A 20,757-nucleotide genomic window follows, 5' to 3' on the forward strand; every position below is an offset into this window, starting at 1 on the left:
CAATTCACTCCTTTTGAATAACCCCCACCCAATGTTCAATATACCCGCTTCACTCAAATATAAACACTCGGTGGATATGCTGACACAGGGGGCGAAAGCTCCGTTAGCCTATATTACATTCTGTACTCCAGATTGTTCCAAAAATGACATTTGTTTCAGACAAATTATGCATTGGTGCTGGTTAAATAAAAATAAAACGTTTACAGAAGAGGGGAAACAATCTTTAGAGAACTGGTGCCGGTAAAACCAAGTGCTTCAAAGACATTCGAGATGCTCTTAAGAGCAAAGATATGTCCACAGTCTATGTTTCTCACTCGGGCACTGTGTCCACAGTCTATGTTTCTCACTCGGGCACTGTGTCCACAGTCTATGTTTCTCACTCGGGCACTGTGTCCACAGTCTATGTTTCTCACTCGGGCACTGTGTCCACAGTCTATGTTTCTCACTCGGGCACTGTGTCCACAGTCTATGTTTCTCACTCGGGCACTGTGTCCACAGTCTATGTTTCTCACTCGGGCACTGTGTCCACAGAGCGCTTTTGCCTGAAAATATATTGTTTTTTTCACAACTAAAACCGTCTGGATAATTCTAACTCTCACACTTTGGCCGAATGAGCTTCAGCACTCGGTCTGACAGCTGTAGAGCGAGAAGGATGATTTGTATAATGCGAAAAAAGTACAGCACTCGTAGATGTTGTACATATTAAAGTACAATACTCAGCCAGTGGCAGCAACACTGGTGGCCGGTGCCCTTGAGCAAGGCACCGGACACCCCCCTTCCCCCCCACTCCCCGGGCGCTGTACAATAGCTGCCCACTGCTCCTAGTACTAGACTCCTTGTACTAGGATGGGTTTAAAAGCAGAGGCCAAATTTCACTGTGTGTGTGCTGTGTGCTCTGCATGTGTGACCATTAAAGAGGGTTTCATCCCTCCCCTATTCTATTCTATTCTATTCAACAGTTAAGACCGACCTGCCAAGCTGCTCCAACAAATTCACTTTTTGGTTCAGTTAGGGGCCCTATTAAGCTCTTTATTTTTCTCCTCCTGCCTGTGCTGCAGCACCTCTTTTCAGCCTCTGTCTGAAACCAGAGCCCAGTCTGCTCTGATTGGTTAGCTGGCCGGCTCTGTTGTGATTGGTCAACCACCTAAAAGGTGTCCCGCCCCTTAGCCTATCACGTACAAAGTGTCGGAGCACTAGCCAATAGAAGCACGACTGTTACGTAATGATGTCACTAAGTTACAGTCCAATGGTATACACTACAGGAAAGGGAAAACCACCAAAAGCATAATCGGTAAATATTATAAAATACAACTGAAATGACTGTTAAAAAAAAGGTGGAGAACTCAGAAAAAAAGCGCTATGTGGACTCAGGCCTTTAAATCTTTACCATCACTTCTCAAAAGACAGTATGAACTACCTCAGGTGAGAGGAGTACTTCAATTCTAAGTAACTAGCTGTCAAATTCACTCATTCATTCTTTGCACACACACACTCACAGCCACACACATATCCTTAACAACAAAAATACAATATTTGCTTAGTGGTCCAGAAGTAACATTAGCAGTCTGTATGACCTACGAGGACCAACCTAAAAAAAATATACACATTGGGCCGTGGGACACCCTGAAAACACAGGTAGCACATCTGGATCAGGGGGAACAAAGCATCACTAACCACTGGTGCACCAAATAATGGCAAGCTATCAAACAAATTGAATAGAGGCATTTACCTTCACTGCACAACAAGCAGAAAAATACCAAGCTTTTAAAGTCACTGCCTGGTTACCCATCCAGAATTTGTGCCTTGCAAAAAAGGGGATGGGTATTCAGAATCAGAGCGATGACACTTTAAATGCAGTTTAAGCCATACTCCAATAGTATGGTAGTATATATCTATATCTATATATAACACATTTCCTATGTAATGTAGTGCTACCACATCAGTGTGTATTACTGGGAGGAAAACACTCCAGTACAAAGTCTTTTCTAAGATCACCCCGTAATACTGAGCTGAAGTCATGAGGGGCATAAAAATCACAAAAGCTTCCGAAGGGAGGGGGGGGGGGGGAAGATACACACACTTCAATCTAAATTGCAAAAATGCATTAATTTAAGCAGCACAAAAAAATATCAATGAAGTACGTATCATCTCTGAAAAGAAAAAAATAAAGAATGAAAACATCCCTGCTTTCATGTTCCTAAATACAAAACTTCAGTGTAACAAGAGGTCCTTTCCCCGCCTTTTTTTTGTCTTTTGTTCTCCTTTAAAACAGGTAATTTAGAGTCCTCTGGTGGTGCGAGTGGTATGGGATGACAGTCTCTTTTAAGTCATTTCAAATCTTTTTTTTTCTCTGTTTTTTTAATATATTTGAAGATGTGGTAAGCATGCAAGCCTCGTAGAGGAGGGGCCCGGAGGGGCTGATGGGGGGGGGGGGGGGGGCTGCTGGTGGAAGAGGGGGGGCCTTCAGGCCAGAGCGGGGAAGGCCTCAGGGTCGTCCACGTTGGGGACGGACACTCCGCCAGCCTGGGGAGAAACACAGACACACCAGGACACATTAGGAGAGCTGTAATCAGTCCATTAAATACATTCTTTTATAATATTAGTTAAAAAAAAAACATTCAGCAACTTCAATGTTTAGGTTCACTTGCTGTGTTTGTTCAACTCTGTGTGCAGAAAAGTTATTATTAAAGTTGCTAAAGGTCACATTTTGCTTTAACTTAAAGGTCCCCTATTATACTGTTTTTCATCAATATATTATAGTTCTCAGATATATACAATCATGTCTCTGAAGTGTTTGGCTCCAAATACCAAACAGATTGTGCATCCCATAATCCCCTCTGTTTCAGCCCTGTTTCAAAAGTGCTGATTCTCTGTCTGTTACTTTAGATGAAAATAAGGAGCCCCTCCCCACGCCCCTCTGAGAGATATTTGGTTAAAAAGAACACAATGGTGCTCTAGGAGGAGATTCAGGTGATAAGGTGGGGGGGGGGGTTACCTTGGTTGATGATTGGCTAATGGTTACACAAGCCAAAACATCGTTATGACATCATAAAGTGGCCAAAATCTGATCAGCTCATGTTCAGACAGGTTTTTATATAAATGGATCAGGACAAAAAGAGAGAATCTTTTTTCCTGAAACTTTCAGAATCTCTTTACACAGAGGGGACACATGTTTATGTAGAAGAGACATGAAGAAGTGGATTTTGCATAATAGGTGACCTTTAACATTACGAAGTAAAGGTTGATTGCCCAATGTAATGGCCATACAAATATGATACCGTCTGTGTAGTTTGTTCCCCATCGGCCTAGCTTTCACTGCTTTCAGCATCAACATCAGTCGGCCATCAGAGGAATTTGCTAAGATGCAACTCAACAAAATCGCTTACAAATCAAAACATTCTCTTATATTAGCTATGCCCAGGTAGCAGAACAACCACAGTAATGGTACAGTTGAAACTAAATGGCAAAAAAGCCCAAAATGACTGAGAAAGAAAGGTGAATTCGGAGAATGAAAAAAAAGCCATGCCTACTTATTAATAAACTGGGTGTTTTACTCTGACTTTATCGTAGCACTGAGATCAGGGCTTCTCGTTCTTTGGGATTCTTACTCGTTTCTTGTTTTTGTACAATATTGCTAACAAGGTTTTTTTTTTTATTAAATGAGAAAGTAACACTCTACATTAAATAATAAATATGAAATGAGGATGCATTTGTGGCAGCTTTTGGTTATTTTTACTTTTTATAAACTGTAATTCTTACGTCTAAGCACTATCACCACCCAGTTGCCCCTGAGCGCTGACAGCAGGTCAGCCTGTTCACGGCTCTGTTATTTCAGCCTCAGTGTTTCCACAGCAGCTTTTCCAAGTCACTGCTCCACGCTCACTATCTAAATCCCCTGTGGGACAGCAGCTGTTATTGTTACCTTTTCAGGACGTCCTCCTCCGCGTGCCGGCCTGCCGCCGCCGCCGCCGCCACCCCCTCCAGCTCCACCAGCTCCACCTCCTCCTCCACCTCCTCCACCACCACCACCTCCTCCACCTCCACCTCCTCCTCCCCCACGGCCTCCCCTGCCTCCACGAGCCCCCCCACGCCCGCGGCCGGGGCGGCCCAGGTCTCCAAAGTTGATCTCCAGCTGGGATGTGATGTCGTTGGCGGGCTTGCGGAAGTGGTGGTCACTGGACTCGTCGAGGGGGCCCTGCGGCTGGAGTCACATGACGCACAGGTTAGAAATCACAGCCGTCAGTACACACCGAGGAATGACATTAGTTTGTGTTCTCTGGCTTCAGTCAAAAGTCGAAGTCAACTTTATTGTCTATCTTCTGTGTGTGTGAGACACAGACGGGGACATCGAAATGCTGTTTCTCACAATCCCGAGAAATATAAGTTAAAGTATCTAAAAATACCTACATAATCAAAACAGACACATATTTACAAATTCCCACATTAAGAGGTATCAATAAAAAATATATATATAAAAAAGGCACAACAGTCAAAAATAACAGTCACTTATAAACGGATGAAGAGGAATATATTACAGTAAAACTATGTACACTAGTGTCCATAGCAGCGTAGTTAAAGTACGCACCAACACTATATTTAGATTCTTGATTCATCTGGAGCCACCTTAATTCAAATTAGAGCTGCACAATTATTTTCTACATTTTATCGGAATCGCAATAGTGGTGCTGAATGAGTCCTGAAAACCTGAAATTAGGAAGCATTTGACCAATTCCGGTCTAGAACTCAATCTTTTTTTGAAAGCGTTTTGGTGAGATGCTTTAAGTACTACCTTAAGAGATTTTGCTCTACGACATCAAATACGTCAGTAGATACCCCACTGGTGAATGGCCGACGCTTCTATGCGTCATAAAAACAGCTGTTGCTCAATTGGTTTTGTTCCAAAAGGTGCAGCCACACTATCCCATTAGAATATTTGGAGGTGCATTGGACCCCTCAGCTGTCTAACAGCTGGGTTTACACAGAGTGCTCCACTGATGTTTGATGGACTGTGTGGATGGAGGGCAGTGAGAGCTGCAGGCACCTTGGTGAACACGGGGGCGGGCTCCACTTCTGTCTCTGCGGCGTCGATCAAAGCCCCCACAGGCCTCTGGAACACAAAGACAACAAAGGAGCTTCATTAATATCATGTCAGATCAGCTGGAGGGACAGAAAGGCTGCAGGAGTCACCAGACCAGGTCTAACAGTGTCAATACATCTGTGAGCATCTTTATCTATTACAAAAGCTTCTGAATTAGCGGCCTTCAAACACACAATTATACAAAATAAATGGCTCAATTTACAGAAACTAAATCTATAACTACGTTGCTTATGTATAAATAAGTAGGGCTGTCAAAGCTTGTGATTCATCTGGAAACGTGTTAAAAAGAAAATAAACACAAAATCTTAACATCATAAATGTACGAATACAAGTAAATATTAGCATTTTAAAATGTGTGATTATCATGATTATTACACAATTAAATGGTTTAAAAAGGACGTAATATTCACATTTTCAGGTTCATATTTGTACTTTGTGTCTGTACTGAGACATGTTTACATGCTTTAATGTTCAAAAAGCTCTTTATTTCTCATAGTGCTTACAACATACCATAATAAAACTAAATGTTTTATGCTGCCTTCATTTAACCGTTAATATGTGGGTAAGTTTCCAATGTAGGCTCATTCTATATCTCCTGTTGTTTTTTTACATTCTAGACATTTAAAAAACCATTATGGTTCAAATGTAGAAGCACCAGTTACTGCTGACCGGTTTAACGTTTAAAATAAATCTCAAATGGTAAGTTTACACTCTGAAAAACAACATTTGAGACAGAAGAGACGTTAGAGGTCACAGTGATGGAGCTGAAACCTCATCAGCGCACTCACGTCTTCACTCTTGGACTTGTGCAGCACGTATCCTTTCTTCCACTGGCTGTCAGCCCCCTCGTTGGGCTTCCGGATGTTGAACTCCACCTTGGTGCGCTCCTTGTCCTGCATGGCCTTCCACTCGTCCAGGGTCATCTCTTTTGGGCCGTCGTTCTTCACCTCTTCGACCTCGTTCTCCCTGGAAAGCCAACACACAACAATGTGGGACGTTAGAGCTCAAACCTGACAATCCTCTTAGCTCTATGCATGCTCTCTAATCCTGAGGCCAGGGGGTCAGAGACCACGGTGATCCCATTTGCACAAAAGCTTTGTGATGAAATTGCACATGCAGAGATACGGTCTGTGGCACAGAACTACTAGAATCAGAAGGAACACACCACAGTGCGATGACATAACAGTGCCTTTAAACTGGAGTCGTTAAACAGGGGAGATCCATTAGGTGAACATCAGACAGGTACTCACTTGTTCTCAGAGCCAGCAGGTGCGCTCTCCTCTCCCTCGGGGGTGGTCTCTGGAGCAGCAGTCGGTTCAGCCTCACTGGGAACACACACAGCCACTTTGTCAATAGTGATATACTGCCTGCAGCTCAGACATGATCTTTTACTAAAGTAGCTCACAAACGCACGTATAGACTCTTTACTCTGAACTGCCTGGGGCTGCAAAGAGTTGGAACGTTTCCAGGGCAAGTCAAGCTTGGGAATTTTGCACACATCTAAAAATAGTTTAAAAAAGGAGCCCGATGTTCCTTTCCATGTTGATCATTTGTATTTAGTGTCTCTTCTCTGACGTGTCTCCATGCTTTAATGTTCAAAAAGCTCTTTATTGTTCTCATACTGCCTGTGCTGCAGCACCTCTTTTCACCCTCTGTCTGAAACCAGAGCCCAGTCTGCTCTGATTGGTTAGCTGGCCGGCTCTGTTGTGATTGGTCAACCCCTTAGAGATGTCCCGCCCCTTAGCCTATCATGTACAATGTGTTGAATCGCTAGTTCTTATTGCATGTTTTGGTCAAAGCATGCATTAAGTTACATGTTACTTACTTTTATCCAAAGCAACTTGCATACGCTTCAATACTGTAGATATGACTACAGGAGCAGTTTGGGGGTCGATATCTTACCCAAAGACACTTCAACATGTTGATTACAGGGGGGGGGGGGTCAACCCTCAACCCTCTGAACCTCTGATTGGTAGATCAGCACATTTTCCCCCTGAGCCACAACACTAAATGCTTTCTGATGAGTTTTGATCGTAAAGCTGGAGTGAATATCTTTTTCATATTTAATGTTATTCAGTCTGCATTAAAAAGAAGCCTAAAGCAAAGTACACCGTTTATAACCTGTTTACACCTTCTGCTAGTTTATCAAGCAAGCTGTTACTATGAGGGACAGTGTTTCCCACAGAATTTGATTCTATTTGTGGGGGCACCCCGGCAAGAAAAGCCAAAGGCCCCTTAACCTATTCGGGTGGTCCACGCATCCACCCCCCCTTCAAATAAGATAATACATGCGAGTTCATGGCTACTGTAGACAACGTTCTTGTTGCTCTGTGTTGCGTTGTTAATGAGTGAGACACACCGGAGTTGAGAATCTGTGGGGTTTATTCTCCCAAAAATATAATTTACAATTTAGGCATTTAGCAGACGCCTTATTCCAAAGCGACTTACAATGACCAATTACAGGGACATTCTCCCTGGAGTAACCGAGGGCTAAGTGCCTTACTCAAGGGCACACTAGTAGTGGTGTTCCAGGCAGGATTTAAACTCGCAACCTTCCGATCATCAGCCCACCTCACTATCATCAGCCCACCTCACTATTAGACCACCAAAGAAGAAAAAAAAAAAAAAAAAAAAAAAAAAAAAAAGAATATATATATTTTTTTTTTATGAGATCCATTTGTGGCGGACGATATTTAATTGTGGCGGCCCGCCACAATTAAATCAATGTATGAGAATCACTGAGGGATGTAACCAACTGAGGAGTTTGAAACATTTCCCTTCATTATTTATTGTTAAAGTTGTTCACTTTTAAACTTTAAGTTTAAACATGGCCCCAGTTTTTGTAAGCTTACATTTTCAAATAACTTTTTACGATTAGTTAAAGTTTAAAAGACAACTTTTCAACAACAAGGGGCTAATGGGGAACCAATCTAAACCCTTATAGTGTTATTATTACTCATAACATTTACTTCATAATGACAGAGCAATAAATGTGTCTATGGCTACTTTAGCTTGTTAAATGGCTAACTCACCACATAGCACATTAATAATGTTTTCATGAAGCTAATTCATGGATTATGTCGTCACATTATATAAATACAGCCCGAGCAGATAACCCTTTTATTTTCCATGGAAAGTTCCCACCTTGGATATTTCCATTGCAACCCTAGTGATGAACATATTTGATCAAATTGTATTAAACACTTACAATAGTTACTGAAGTTAAAACTCATTGTGAACTTTATAGAATGATCACATATGCATTGACCCAAAAGTAAATAATACACCCGTTAAAACTGGATTCTTTGAAACGCGCAGCAAGCATCATATGAACACATATCGCATGTGCATTATCATCCTGCAGACAGAACAGACAAGCAGGCCGTGTGTCCGTTCTTTAACCTCACCTCGGTTCATCCTTCACGGCGCCCCAGTTGTGCGAGCCGCTGCCGCTGCGCTTCTCCTCGATTTTCTGATTGCTGGAGCAAACGGAGAGAAAACACACACTGATTTATGCAGCCTAAAAATACACTCAGCCCACAATGAACAGTCAATTCTACCAGCAACAACAACCCTTGACCTCAATTTGGCTTTCAAAGGAAGCTTAACGGAGCGGGGTATCTGCATTAGAAAATAATTGGTTCCTGGAAGATTTTAATAATCTGACACATGGTGAATATTCTGCTCAAATATGATGTGTGTTTATTGACCTAAACCAACTGATCAGCAGGCATAGGAAGAATGACATCATCGTTCTTTTATCACAACGCAATGCAAGTGGTAGGTTTGCGCCACTGAGATCTGCTCTACAAACAATCCAGTCTTTCGTTTATATGAATACAAATAATAATTATTGACTGCAAATATTGGCAGCCTGGTTTTTCTCCCTGCATTTATCTTACCAGTACCAGCTGGCAGTTGCTAAGAAACTTTATCCCTTGCAAATCCAATTGCAGTCTAACCCATATTACACAAACTCTGTGAAAAAGTTTCACAGCGCTGTACTCGGTCCAAAAACTGAACAAACAATCCCACACAATCCCAAGACAAAAGCTCACCGTCTGTGACTCACACAACCCAATGCTGTGTGTTTGTGAAGCCAGTAGAAATATATAATCTTCAGCACATCCCCTCTGCATCAGGTTTTTAATGTATACCAAAGCGGACATTATGAGCGGAGGGATATAAATATGTGTGCATTTAACAGATTTTCTGGGTAAAAAATAGCCAGTAATTATCGGATAACGAAAACCCTGTCACTGTGATGTCATTAAAGAACGTTTTGTCAAGATGCCATTTGGGTTGGACTGTTCAATGCATATCCAATACAAAGTATGTACATGTACCTTATTGTGTAAGATACAACTGCCAATAGACTATGGAGTGGTGCAGAAATGAGTCCTAAAACCCAGGAATGAGTTAACATTTGACCACTTCCTGTCCACTCGTCTTAAAATCTATGTTTCTTTTAACATGTTTTTGGTTAGAGACCTGGATTAAAGGTTCCCTATTATACTGTTTTTCATCAATATACTATAGTTCTCAGATATATACAAAACATGTCTCTGAAGTGTTTGGCTCCAAACACCAAACAGATCATTGCAGCATCCCAGAATCCCCTCTGTTTCAGCCCCGTTTCAAAAGTGCTGATTCTCTGTCTGTTACTTTAGATGAAAATAAGGAGCCCCTCCCCACGCCCCTCTGAGAGATATTTGGTTAAAAAGAACACAATGGTGCTCTAGGAGGAGATTCAGGTGATAAGGTGGGGGGGGGGTTACCTTGGTTGGTTATTGGCTAATGGTTACACAAGCCAAAAAAACGTTCTGACATCATAAGTGGCCAAAATCTGATCAGCTCATTTTCAGACAGGTTTTTATATAAATGGATCAGGACAAAAACGAATATTTTTTCCTGAAACTTTCAGAATCTCTTTACACAGAGGGGACACATGTGTATGTATAAAAGACATGAAAAAGTGTATTTTTCATAATAGGTGACCTTTAAAGGTGGGGTAGGTAATTTTGGAGAAACCAGCTCGAGATCGCTAGAATTTGAAAATACACAGCCGGAAAAAATCTGCCACTTCCTTACAGAGCCCCTCCTCCAACACACACGAACGCGCACATGACCAATGAGGGCACGAGATAAGTCTGTGCACAGATGGAAGGCTGACAGGCAGGTCGGCCATCCAATTATTTTACCCGGGCCGGCTAAAATGATTGGTCGTGCTTTTTACAGTATTACGGCTTCCACAGATGAATTTTTTTAATGTATTTATTGTCAAAGCACTTAATGTATTCATTGCTATCGGGATGTTAAGAGCATTCCATGGAATATAACAAAAAGTGTTTCTGAAGTGAATTACCTACCCCACCTTTAAGGTCCGTGTTTAACACAGGTTGAAGACATTTTTAAATGTTGTGCTAACAAGTGGCTAAATAAGACTAAAGTCATAACACAGAACATTAGCCGCCTTTAGCTTAGCGGTGGTGAATTATGTGAAGTCATGTGGACGTGATGTAGTTTGTTTATAGGCTTACGTTAGCTTTTTACTTCTGAAGATTGCTTTTACCATAGGTGCAATAATCATAAACGTATGTTTGCCACAGTTTTTGCAGAATTCCAAAATCTGATGCAAAAATCACATTGGTTTTTGACGAGGGACCACCTAATACGATAACTTCCGGGTCGGACTACAAAATCCTGACATCACCACTTATTTATGTGCCACTTGGTCCTTGCAACATTTGGACGTTAAAGAGCTCAAAAGCAACCTCTTGATAATAAAGATTCAAGAATGGGATGCTTTTGTAAGTAGTCATTTCTATTTATACATCCACTGGTCTGCTAAGGTCTCAGTTGAGGGCTGACTCACGATTTGTCATTGCCGCTGTGTCTGTCGAAGTCTCGTTTGCCGCGGGAGTCGAAGCCCTCTCCCCGGCCCATGCCCCGTCCTCTTCCACCGCGCCCACCCCGTCCGCCACCACGCCCTCTGGGGGGCCTGTCTCCAGAAGGCCTAATGGACACAAACATCAAAATAAACCGTATCAGTCGTGATCAACACTTAAGCTCATGTGACAGAGATGCATATCTGCTCTTAATGCCTGTGACAGTACAAAGCTTCACATAAATTACAGACGGCAGTGATGTTGAGGTTAAGTGAGCTCAGATTATATCAAACACTTAATCCATGCATACACCCCCACATGGTCGTGTGACCGAGGCAGACAGCCTTGAGTTTATCAGCCTGTCTATATGTGCACTTGGTTATTCATCACAGCTACCCACTTGTCCACGGAGAACTCTCCACCTCCCTCAGGCTTGTCCTCAGTCGGCTTCTCAAAGCGCCGCTCGCGAGGAGGTCTCCGGTCCGGCCTCTTGTCTCCAGGTCGCCCTTCACCCTGCCCCCCCTGGTTCTGGGAGCCAGGCTGGCCCTGCTGGTCTGGTCTTCGGCCCACTCGCCTGATACCTTATGATCAGGAGCATAGAGTCAAACCTTCAGAAGGCAGTGAATTAGTCTTAGTACTATAACTCTTTATTGTAGTTATTTGTGCCGGTGACAGTCAGCACTTGCTGTTTTTTAGAAAACGCTTTATTGGGCAAGAAAAAGTGGGTAAATGAAGTATGTTTTTTAAGTACTTGGATAGAAATAGCCAAAACAGAATTAAAAAAAGGACAACAAAGCTGAATGAGGTTAATATGAATATTGAAAATGTATTATGCAAAGAATAGGGCTGCAATTCATGTATTTCACTGTCATCGCAATGTCAAATGGCAGTGGCATAAACACACCACAAAAAACTGCATCTTTTCAATAACAACTGCAGTTAATTTTTTTTTTTTTTAAATGTTTATTTTGTGTTCAGTTCAATTTTTTGATAGATTCAATAAAATAATGTCCTTTTATTTTTCCAACAAGCAATTTGTATCATTTTAGTAGCAATCACAAGTAAGTACACTTTAATATATATATATATACATAAATATATATATATATATATTATTCGTTTTGGTTAATTTTTTATTGCAATATTTTGCATATTGTTATATTATTTTCCTCATATTGTCTGCCCAAATGCAGATATTATAAATGTATACATAAATAATATATCAAACAACCAGTGGCGTAACAAGGTTGTGATTGGAAACAGATGTACTTTTTCTTTATGGATATTTTACTAATCACTCCCCTTTTAAACTGTATTCTTGTTTTACTGTCATATAGTATTTCATAAATGTTTTTCATTTATTCTCTTATTGTTTTATAACTATAATGATCATATGAAGGTGTGCCTCGGAAATAATTGTTTACATAAATCGTGACCAAACCGTTTGAGACCCACTGAGATAACTTAGACTAAAGTTAACTATCTAAACACTCAGAGAGTCCTTTAGCTCACCTGAGTCTCTCAGTCTGACAGGAGAGGACATTCCCTTCACCTTAGGCTCGTCTCAATTGAATATTTCACCTCCTCCTTTCCCTCACTCGCGTCCCTTCCTTGCGTCTTAGCTCCGCCTCCGTAAGATGCGAGCGACAGATGCGAGGAGGTGACGCGAGGACAGAGGAGTCCTCAGGTATTAATTGGGATGTCCTCGTTCACTCAAACGTCACTTTTAAACGACGTCTGTTAATGATGACGTGCACAGCTGTATCCCCTCTCATCGGGCTTAACTGAATAACCCTTTAGAACCGGCCCATTTGTTTGTAAATATTTATTTGAATGAATGAATCTTTCTCTTTTGTTAGTCAAGGAATTCAATGTATGATGGTTGGTCCTGCTTTTGTGTTCCGTTGTGGTGTAAAATGTACATTTCAATACAATTATAATAATGTGAAAGCCTTTACTCTGAACATGTGTGTCCTGTAGATCCCCACATTCACCACAAACCCACATTCAGGACTGTGCATTTTAAATAATTTAACTACTGAATATTTTAACACAAAACTATAAAATAATTGTTATTTATCAAGATCTAGCCATTTATGAAATAGCTTTCTTAATAGCTATGTTTTAGTGACGTTCAAGATCATTAAACAAGACTTAAATTGTTAGTATAACCTTAAGAAATGAATTGCACATAATAATTCCCACGGAGCTGTGAGCACTTATACATTTATGTGACGCTTTTCCACTCATTCTTCCAGTTCTCCGTTTTCCTCTCTTGAAATCGACCAGCTGTGAAGGTGGGGGCGGGGCTTTTATACGCGAGTAGTGAAAACACTTCCGCGTAGTCTGCTCTCGTGTATCCTCCCTTTCGTCTCCTCCCGCACCCCTCCTCCCTCACCCCTCCTCGACTCCTCTGTGTGCATTTCAGCTATTGGGACGTCCTTCAACATGGCGTGTCTTGATCGATTTCCGGGTCAAGTCCCGGAGGAGGGGAAGAGAGGAGTCGAGGAGGGGTATTGAGATGAACCTCATGTTGTAGAAACAGCTCCTTATATCCGTTAGTGCAGCTAGCTAAACAGATGCTAACAACACGGCCCCTGGCACCGGTGGGCTCTCTCTCTCTCGCTTAATCACACTAAATGCGTGCCTGCCACACACCCACACAGAGCCGAGCTTGAATGAAACACACAGAGACCCAGAAGTACTTGTTCTGTAGCATATTATTTTAGAATAAATCATTTTTCAAATTATGAATTTCACACGTAAAAAGAAAAAAGACATACATTTCTTGGGGGTGCTTGGGCTATGGCTATCCTAGGGGGAGCTTTAGCACCCCCTAGCGCCCCCCCTGGCGCCGCCTATGACGGACATACACAACCACTCAGAAGCGCCACATGTATAGGCTATCCACAACAGCCTGCCCTGGCCTCAGACCACCACAGCCTGACAACGACACAGCGAACTAAGAAGAGGATTAAACCTGTTTCCTTGATGTTTGTCTCTGGGGAATGGGCCGGTAGGCCTACATGGACCGGTTGCTATAATATAGCTTTTGATCTTAGCGTCGGGGGTCTCAATAGCGCCATAGAGTCCCCTATGGGTTGGGGCCCTTGGGGGAACTGTTGGACCACCGCCGGGCACAGCCAAATCCAGCCTCTCCTCATGGCTGGCTGGAGAAGAAGGTTGCACAGCCACGGCCACGGATACAGCTTCACTTGTGGAGCTAGATGGCAATGATGGTGGTGAGGCAGGTGAGCTATCGTTAGCCTCCGGCTCCGGCTGCCGCTGCACGTCAACATTGCTAACGTTAGCGCTCGATTTCGAGGACGATGTATGACAAAAAAATCTATTTCTAATTTCGTCAGTTTAGCCGTTACATCTCCTTGTTCTCTCTTGTCCTTTCTCTTTTGAGCGCTGCTCTTTTGCTTTGGTTTGCTTTACATTATAAATGCAAGCTATAACATTTTTTATAATGCTGCCGAACTTGCTGCTGCTAGCTAGAGTACAGGTTGATTAAACGGTTCGCTCGTCACGCAACGTATCACATGACATGAAAGGGAGCAAGGTCATTGGACAGACAAATTACAAATTAATTGAGGTTGCTTGGTTACTTTGAAGACTGCGTGAAGTCCCTCCCCTTCCGGGGGACCTCCATGGGGCCTTATTTTGGAAAAAGTATGCATTGAAGTCAATGGCGAGAGAAAGATTATCTTTCGATCCCGTTTGAATTGTGCCACGAATTACACATATGATGTTTGTCAATTTAAAAGATAATTTTAAAAGTCAAAAAAATAAAAATGTGTCATAAAACTGTGAAGTAACACTTTTTTTTGTGTGAAACCGCTCAATTAACTACATCTCCCGTCTCGCACCACACACCAAGACGGCCGTCACGTTGGCACATTTCACTTCTTTCTTTCAGAATGAGGCGGAAAAAAAAAGAGCTGTACATACACAAAAGGGGAGTTAGTCGGTTCCGTAAGAGCCAGCATGCGGGACCGGGATTCTGGGATTTGTAGTCTTTCTAGTTGCGTATTTTTCATAGTCTTATATTTCAACAGTTTACGACAAACTGTGACTGATGGAAATTATTTTAAGAGGCTTGAGACAAGCGAGACCGACGCAGACCTGCGCAATTGCGATCAACGTCTTGCTAGTGCGTTGCATGATGGTTAGTCATTTTGTCCGACTTGCTCAGGAGGCTCGCCTACATGAGACGTTGAAATCTCGCGGGACAAAGACGCCCGCAGACTTGAGAGCGAGGCGAGGCGGCGCAGTTTCTCTCCACGGGCTGCGGAAGCGAAATGCTTGATGGGAAACGACTCGCTGGTATCTCGAGCTGAGCGCTCATTGGTGGTTTTTACCCCGTGCTGCTGATGAAACTCCATTGGCTCGGCAAAAGTGTGTTGTTTTGTGTCAGTTGTACGTCGCCACTTCCATTCACATTTTTCATCATTGTTCCACAATGTTTATCATCATTAAATTAATATCTATATATTTTATACTATACTTGCACTGCTTACCATTGTCATACTTTATATATCTTAGCATATTCATACAACACACTGTTAATACTAGGCTAGGCTACTGTGTATCTAGTGTATTCATACCCCTCACTGTTTTTTCATCATTCAATTCATTCTATATTTTATTCTGTAGATTGTGTACATTACTTTTCACTTTACTGCTTTATGCACTCCTGGTTAGAAGCTAAACTGCATTTCGTTGTCTCAGTACCTGTAATCTGTGCAATAACAATAAAGTTGAATCTAATCTTGAGCAGGAACAAATGTATTTACTTAGTACATACCTGACATTAACGATTAAACACATTTGTGCATTCTTTATAAATGCAAACCGAGTCAAGCCGACTCCGGAGGTGGCGGTATGCACCTTAAAGTTGTTTGCAATCTGCCAAAAAACCGAGAGAAGAAGAAGAGGAAGAAGCCGACTCCGGGCTGTCCGACTTCAGGCAAGCTTTTTGAGACCTCCCCCGGCTGCGATCGGCTATTCTCGTCTACTTTTGAGGCGAGCCGCAGCTCGTCTCAAACAAGCCTATTTTGTCCGATTTGCTCTGGAGGCTCGCCTACATGAGATGTTGAAATCTCGCGGGACAAAGACGCCCGCAGACTTGAGAGCGAGGCGCGGCAAAGTTTCTCTCCACGGGCTGCGGAAGCGAAATGCTTGATGGGGAAACGACTCGCTGGTATCTCGAGCTGAGCGCTCATTGGTGGGTTTTACCCCGTGCTGCTGATGAAACTCCATTGGCTCGGCAAAAGTTTGTTGTTGTTGTTTTGTGTCAGTTTTACGTCGCCACTTCCATTCACATTTTTCATCATTGTTCCACAATGTTTATCATCATGACATTAATATCTATATATTTTATACTATACTTGCACTGCTTACCGTTTTCATACTTTATATATCTTAGCATATTCATACACACTGTTAATACTAGGCTAGGCTACTGTGTATATCTAGTGTATTCATACCCCTCACTGTTTATTCATCATTAAATTCATTCTATATTTTATTCTGTAGATTGTGTACATTACTTTTCACTTTACTGCTTTATGCACTCCTGGTTAGAGGCTAAACTGCATTTCGTTGTCTCAGTACCTATTATGTGCAATAACAATAAAGTTGAATCTAATCTTGAGCAGGAACAAATGTATTTACTTAGTACATATCTGACATTAACGATTAAACACATTTGTGCATTCTTTATAAATGCAAACCGAGTCAAGCCGACTCCGGAGGTGGCGGTATGCACCTTAAAGTTGTTTGCAATCCGCCAAAAAACCGAGAGATGAAGAAGAAGAAGAAGCCGACTCCGAGCTGTCCGACTTCAGGCGAGCTTTTTGAGACCTCCCCCGGCTGCGATCGGCTATTTTCGTCTACTTTCGAGGCGAGCCGCAGCTCGTCTCAAACAAGCCTAAGGTCCCATGGAGGTCCCCGGAAGGGGAGGGACTCATGGGACCTTATTTCGGAAAAAGTTTGTATTGAAGTCAATGGAGAGAGAAAGATTATCTTTCGATCCCGTTTGAATTGTGCCACGAATTACACATATGATGTTTGTCAATCTTAAATAATAATTTCCATGTCAAAAAAGTCACAGTTTGTCATAAAACTGTTGAAATATAAGACTATGAAAAATACGCAACTAGAAAGACTACAAATCCCAGAATCCCGGTCCCGCAAGCTGGCTCTTACAGAACCGACTAACTCCCCTTTTGTGTATGTACAGCTCTCAACATGCCCAGACTTGTAGTGATTTTCACCTCTTTTAATACTTTTCGCCTCATTCTGAAAGAAAGAGGTGAAATGTGCCAACGTGACGGCCGTCTTGGTGTGTGGTGCGAGACGGTGTGTAGAGAGGCGAAGTCCCTCCCCTTCCGGTTGAGCTCTATGGGACCTTATTTCGGAAAAGTTATGCATTGAAGTCAATGGAGAGAGAAAGATTATCTTTCGATCCCGTTTGAATTGTGCCACGAATTACACATATGATGTTTGTCAATTTAAAAGATAATTTTACAAGTCAAAAAATTTAAAATATGTCGTAAAACTGTGAAGTAACACTACATCTCCCGTCTCGCACCACACACTGATAAACTATCGGTGAGCTGGATGCAATCCTACCTGGAGGGGAGAGAACAGATGGTGGAGGTAAACGGTACTCTGTCCCCCCCCCTCCCAGTGAGCTGTGGTGTTCCACAAGGAAGCATATTAGGTCCGTTACTGTTCCTAATTTATGCAAATGACATGTCATCAGCATGTGACTGCAACTTGTTCCTGTTCGCGGACGACTCAGCCCTGCTGGTCTCTGACAGGAGCAGATTGCAGGTTGAAAAAACCCTCAGCTCCGAGCTCGGCAGAATCTGCACCTGGCTCGCCGATAATAAATTATCATTACACCTGGGTAAAACAGAGTCCATTCTCTTCGGTTCGAAACATAATCTCAGCAAATCCGACGACTTCTCAGTTGCAGTGGGTGACATTATTGTCACAAGTAAGAAGGAAATTACATACCTAGGATCTATTCTTGAGGCAAACCTCTCCTGTGACAAAATGGCATCCAATGTAATAAAAAAAGTCAATCAAAGAACTAGATTCCTATACCGGATCTCCTCTCTGGTAAACAAAAACACCCTGAAAACTCTGGCAGGAGCACTCATTCAAGGGTACTATGACTATGCTTGCACGTCATGGTACCATAGCACCTCCAAGGCGCTAAAAATAAAACTTCAAACATCGCAAAATAAACTGGTCAGACTACTGCTTGACCTTTCATCTAGAACCCACCTCACCTCTGCCCACTTTGACAACCTAGGATGGCTTAGAGTAGACGACAGAGTACAGCTACTTGCAATGGGCCTGGTCTACAAGATCCACTACACCTCTATGGTACCCATGTACATGTCAAAATTCTTCCCAAAGGTCAAGGAATACCATGATCATAACACCAGAGGGAGCTCCACAAATCATGTAAAACCCAGATTTGGCACAAAAAAAGGGGAATACACGTTTCGCAATTATGCCACATCAAGGTGGAACGCTCTTCCCACAACTGTAAAGGAAAGTAAAACTATACTTACCTTCAAAACCTCTCTTAAAGAGCACCTTCGGGGGAAAGCATTGCAAAACTGGCCCCGGTAATGGTACAAATCTCAACCTGTCGTACAATGGACAGCTTCCCCCCCCCATCTATGTATATACTCGCATTTTAGACTCTGTTACTAACTGTATATCTGTAGACTTGGTATGTCTTAAATGTCCGGTTAGGATGTATTAGAACGAAATCTAAAATGAAAATTGTAAATAAGCCATCTGTATGTAAAAAAACCACCTGTATGTAAATTGTAAATAAGCCATCTGTATGTCAAATATGTCTTATATGTCTTAAATGATATGATGAATTGGAAATGGGGGACCCTGATGTAAACAAGACGAAAGTCTTTCTCTGGTCTGCATCCCCTTAACAATTGTATGTTTTGAGCTGTACTGTACTGTACCCAATATACAAGCTGTTAATAAACTTTTCAATCAATCAATCAAACACACCAAGACGGCCGTCACGTTGGCACATTTCACTTCTTTCTTTCAGAATGAGGCGAAAAGTATTAAAAGAGGTGAAAATCACTACAAGTCTGGGCATGTTGAGAGCTGTACATACACAAAAGGGGAGTTAGCCTCTCTATTGGGGCCCCCAAAAAAATTATATATATATAAAAAAAAAATGTATACGATGCAACTGCAAACAACACCACAACGGAGTGTTTAGCCAGTACGAAAATAGTGCTGAGTGCAAAAGGCGCTGAAAATATATATGGAATTATTATGTTGCTTTATATAAATGAGGTATTTCAAGTGGCAGTAAGTACAGTTTATATAATATCATTCTTATATTCCTAATGGCAGTGATATTTAAACGTTAACAATAATGTTTTAACCCATATACGTGCAGGAAAGATCAATCTGTCACGCAAAGCTCTCACTGTCTCCATCCAGCAGCTTAAACAACAGCTCTCACTGCACACTAATAACAACACAGGCTAACAGCGGGCCTTCTTCATTACCTCGGTTTGTTAACTCTATTTTAGAGGACTAAACTTAAACAAAATCTAAATTCACAGTAGTAAAAAATGTGACAGATGCAAACAAAGAGCCGTCTGTCTGGTTTCTCTGCGCAGGTGAACGTCCCGCTGCCTGCAGCCGCTAACGGAGCTGCGTAGTGCCCATCCTCCAGCGGACCCGAGCTTTGCACCGTCTTGCGGGATGCTGCGGGACACCGTGCCCGCTCACAGGCTCTCTGGTCCGCTGCAGGTGTACCCGCGCCCCCCCCCCCACGGTGCAGCCTCCTCTTGTTCTCTAGCTAACCTCGGTCTGTCAGGTTGACCCCTCTGTTTTCAGTCCAGCATCAGCTAAAGCACCTAAGATGTACATGACAGTTTATAGGATAAAGATGAAAATAAACATGCACTGCTCACAAGCTAAAGAGCAGGTGAATGCTTGTGTTACCTTCTTTCTTCAGTGGGACCGGAGCCTGGGACTCGTCCTTCTTGTCCAGCAGCGGGTTCTTCCTGTCCTTCTGTGACTCCTTCTTCGGCTGCTTCGCGGCTTGAGCTGCGGTCTTGTTGGAGCCAGCGGCGGCCGCCTCCTTCTTCTTGTTTTCCGCCGCTTTTAGGATCTCAAACGGGTCGGACTCATCGTCCAATAACTGGTCGAACCGGTTGGTTACGACACAGCCGAAGCCTTCCTGCAGGTGTCCGGGCATGATGGCGCCCCTTCAACGGGATTCACCTCCGATTCTACGAGGCTTGATGCGAACAATTCGCTGGATGCTGCCACAAGATGGCTGGGAGAGCTGCCCCTTCTCTTCCGGTGCGAGCACCATCCGGGACATCGTGCACAGCGCACCAATCTGAACACACTGGCTGCAATGTTTTTATTTACATTATGTAACTATGTGCTCTTATATCCTCCTACAGTAATCCGGGTTTTAATTTCTGAGAGGAAGTCACATGCAGGGGAAGCTTTCCATAGTCTGCTGGTCCTGTTTTGTCAAAGGTACATACATGATGCTGTACAGAACAAAACACTATTACATATTTCATGGTTTGACTGAAGAAGTGTCACTTAGGTATTTAAATCATAAACCAATATCTCTATTAGTCTACATTACTTAAATTAACTCTATAGATTCTATACAATTATTGCTGTTAAAAAATATATGCAGTGTGTTCAAGTCCTTGTATTTTGTAGCATTGACTC

At 42.4% G+C, this 20,757-nt stretch overlaps 1 protein-coding gene across 1 annotated transcript; it reads right to left on the bottom strand.

Moving 5' to 3' along the window:
- Positions 1–1,362: 1,362 nt before the first annotated feature.
- serbp1b (SERPINE1 mRNA binding protein 1b) lies at positions 1,363–20,450 on the bottom strand. Its single transcript, XM_034137340.1, has 9 exons — positions 20,005–20,450; positions 11,387–11,567; positions 10,974–11,114; positions 8,506–8,577; positions 6,349–6,423; positions 5,887–6,064; positions 5,042–5,107; positions 3,923–4,201; positions 1,363–2,523 (listed from the first exon to the last, which is right to left on the bottom strand). The coding sequence occupies exons 1-9, from the start codon at positions 20,258–20,260 to the stop codon at positions 2,464–2,466; spliced, it is 1,308 nt and encodes a 435-aa protein (XP_033993231.1). The 5' UTR covers positions 20,261–20,450; the 3' UTR covers positions 1,363–2,463.
- Between the last annotated feature and the right edge of the window lie 307 nt (positions 20,451–20,757).

The sequence above is a fragment of the Trematomus bernacchii genome, unplaced genomic scaffold (genome assembly GCF_902827165.1).
Source record: "Trematomus bernacchii unplaced genomic scaffold, fTreBer1.1, whole genome shotgun sequence".
Lineage (NCBI taxonomy): Eukaryota > Metazoa > Chordata > Actinopteri > Perciformes > Nototheniidae > Trematomus > Trematomus bernacchii.

Bases quoted from the DNA above. Each gene is read 5' to 3' on its own strand.
- serbp1b (XM_034137340.1), bottom strand. From the start codon at position 20,260: ATGCCCGGACACCTGCAGGAAGGCTTCGGCTGTGTCGTAACCAACCGG. The intron at 6,065-6,348 runs GTGAGTACCTGT...TTGGCTTTCCAG, and splicing joins CCTGCTGGCTCTGAGAACAA to GGAGAACGAGGTCGAAGAGG. The intron at 4,202-5,041 runs GTGCCTGCAGCT...ATGTGACTCCAG, and splicing joins CCGCCCCCGTGTTCACCAAG to CCGCAGGGCCCCCTCGACGA.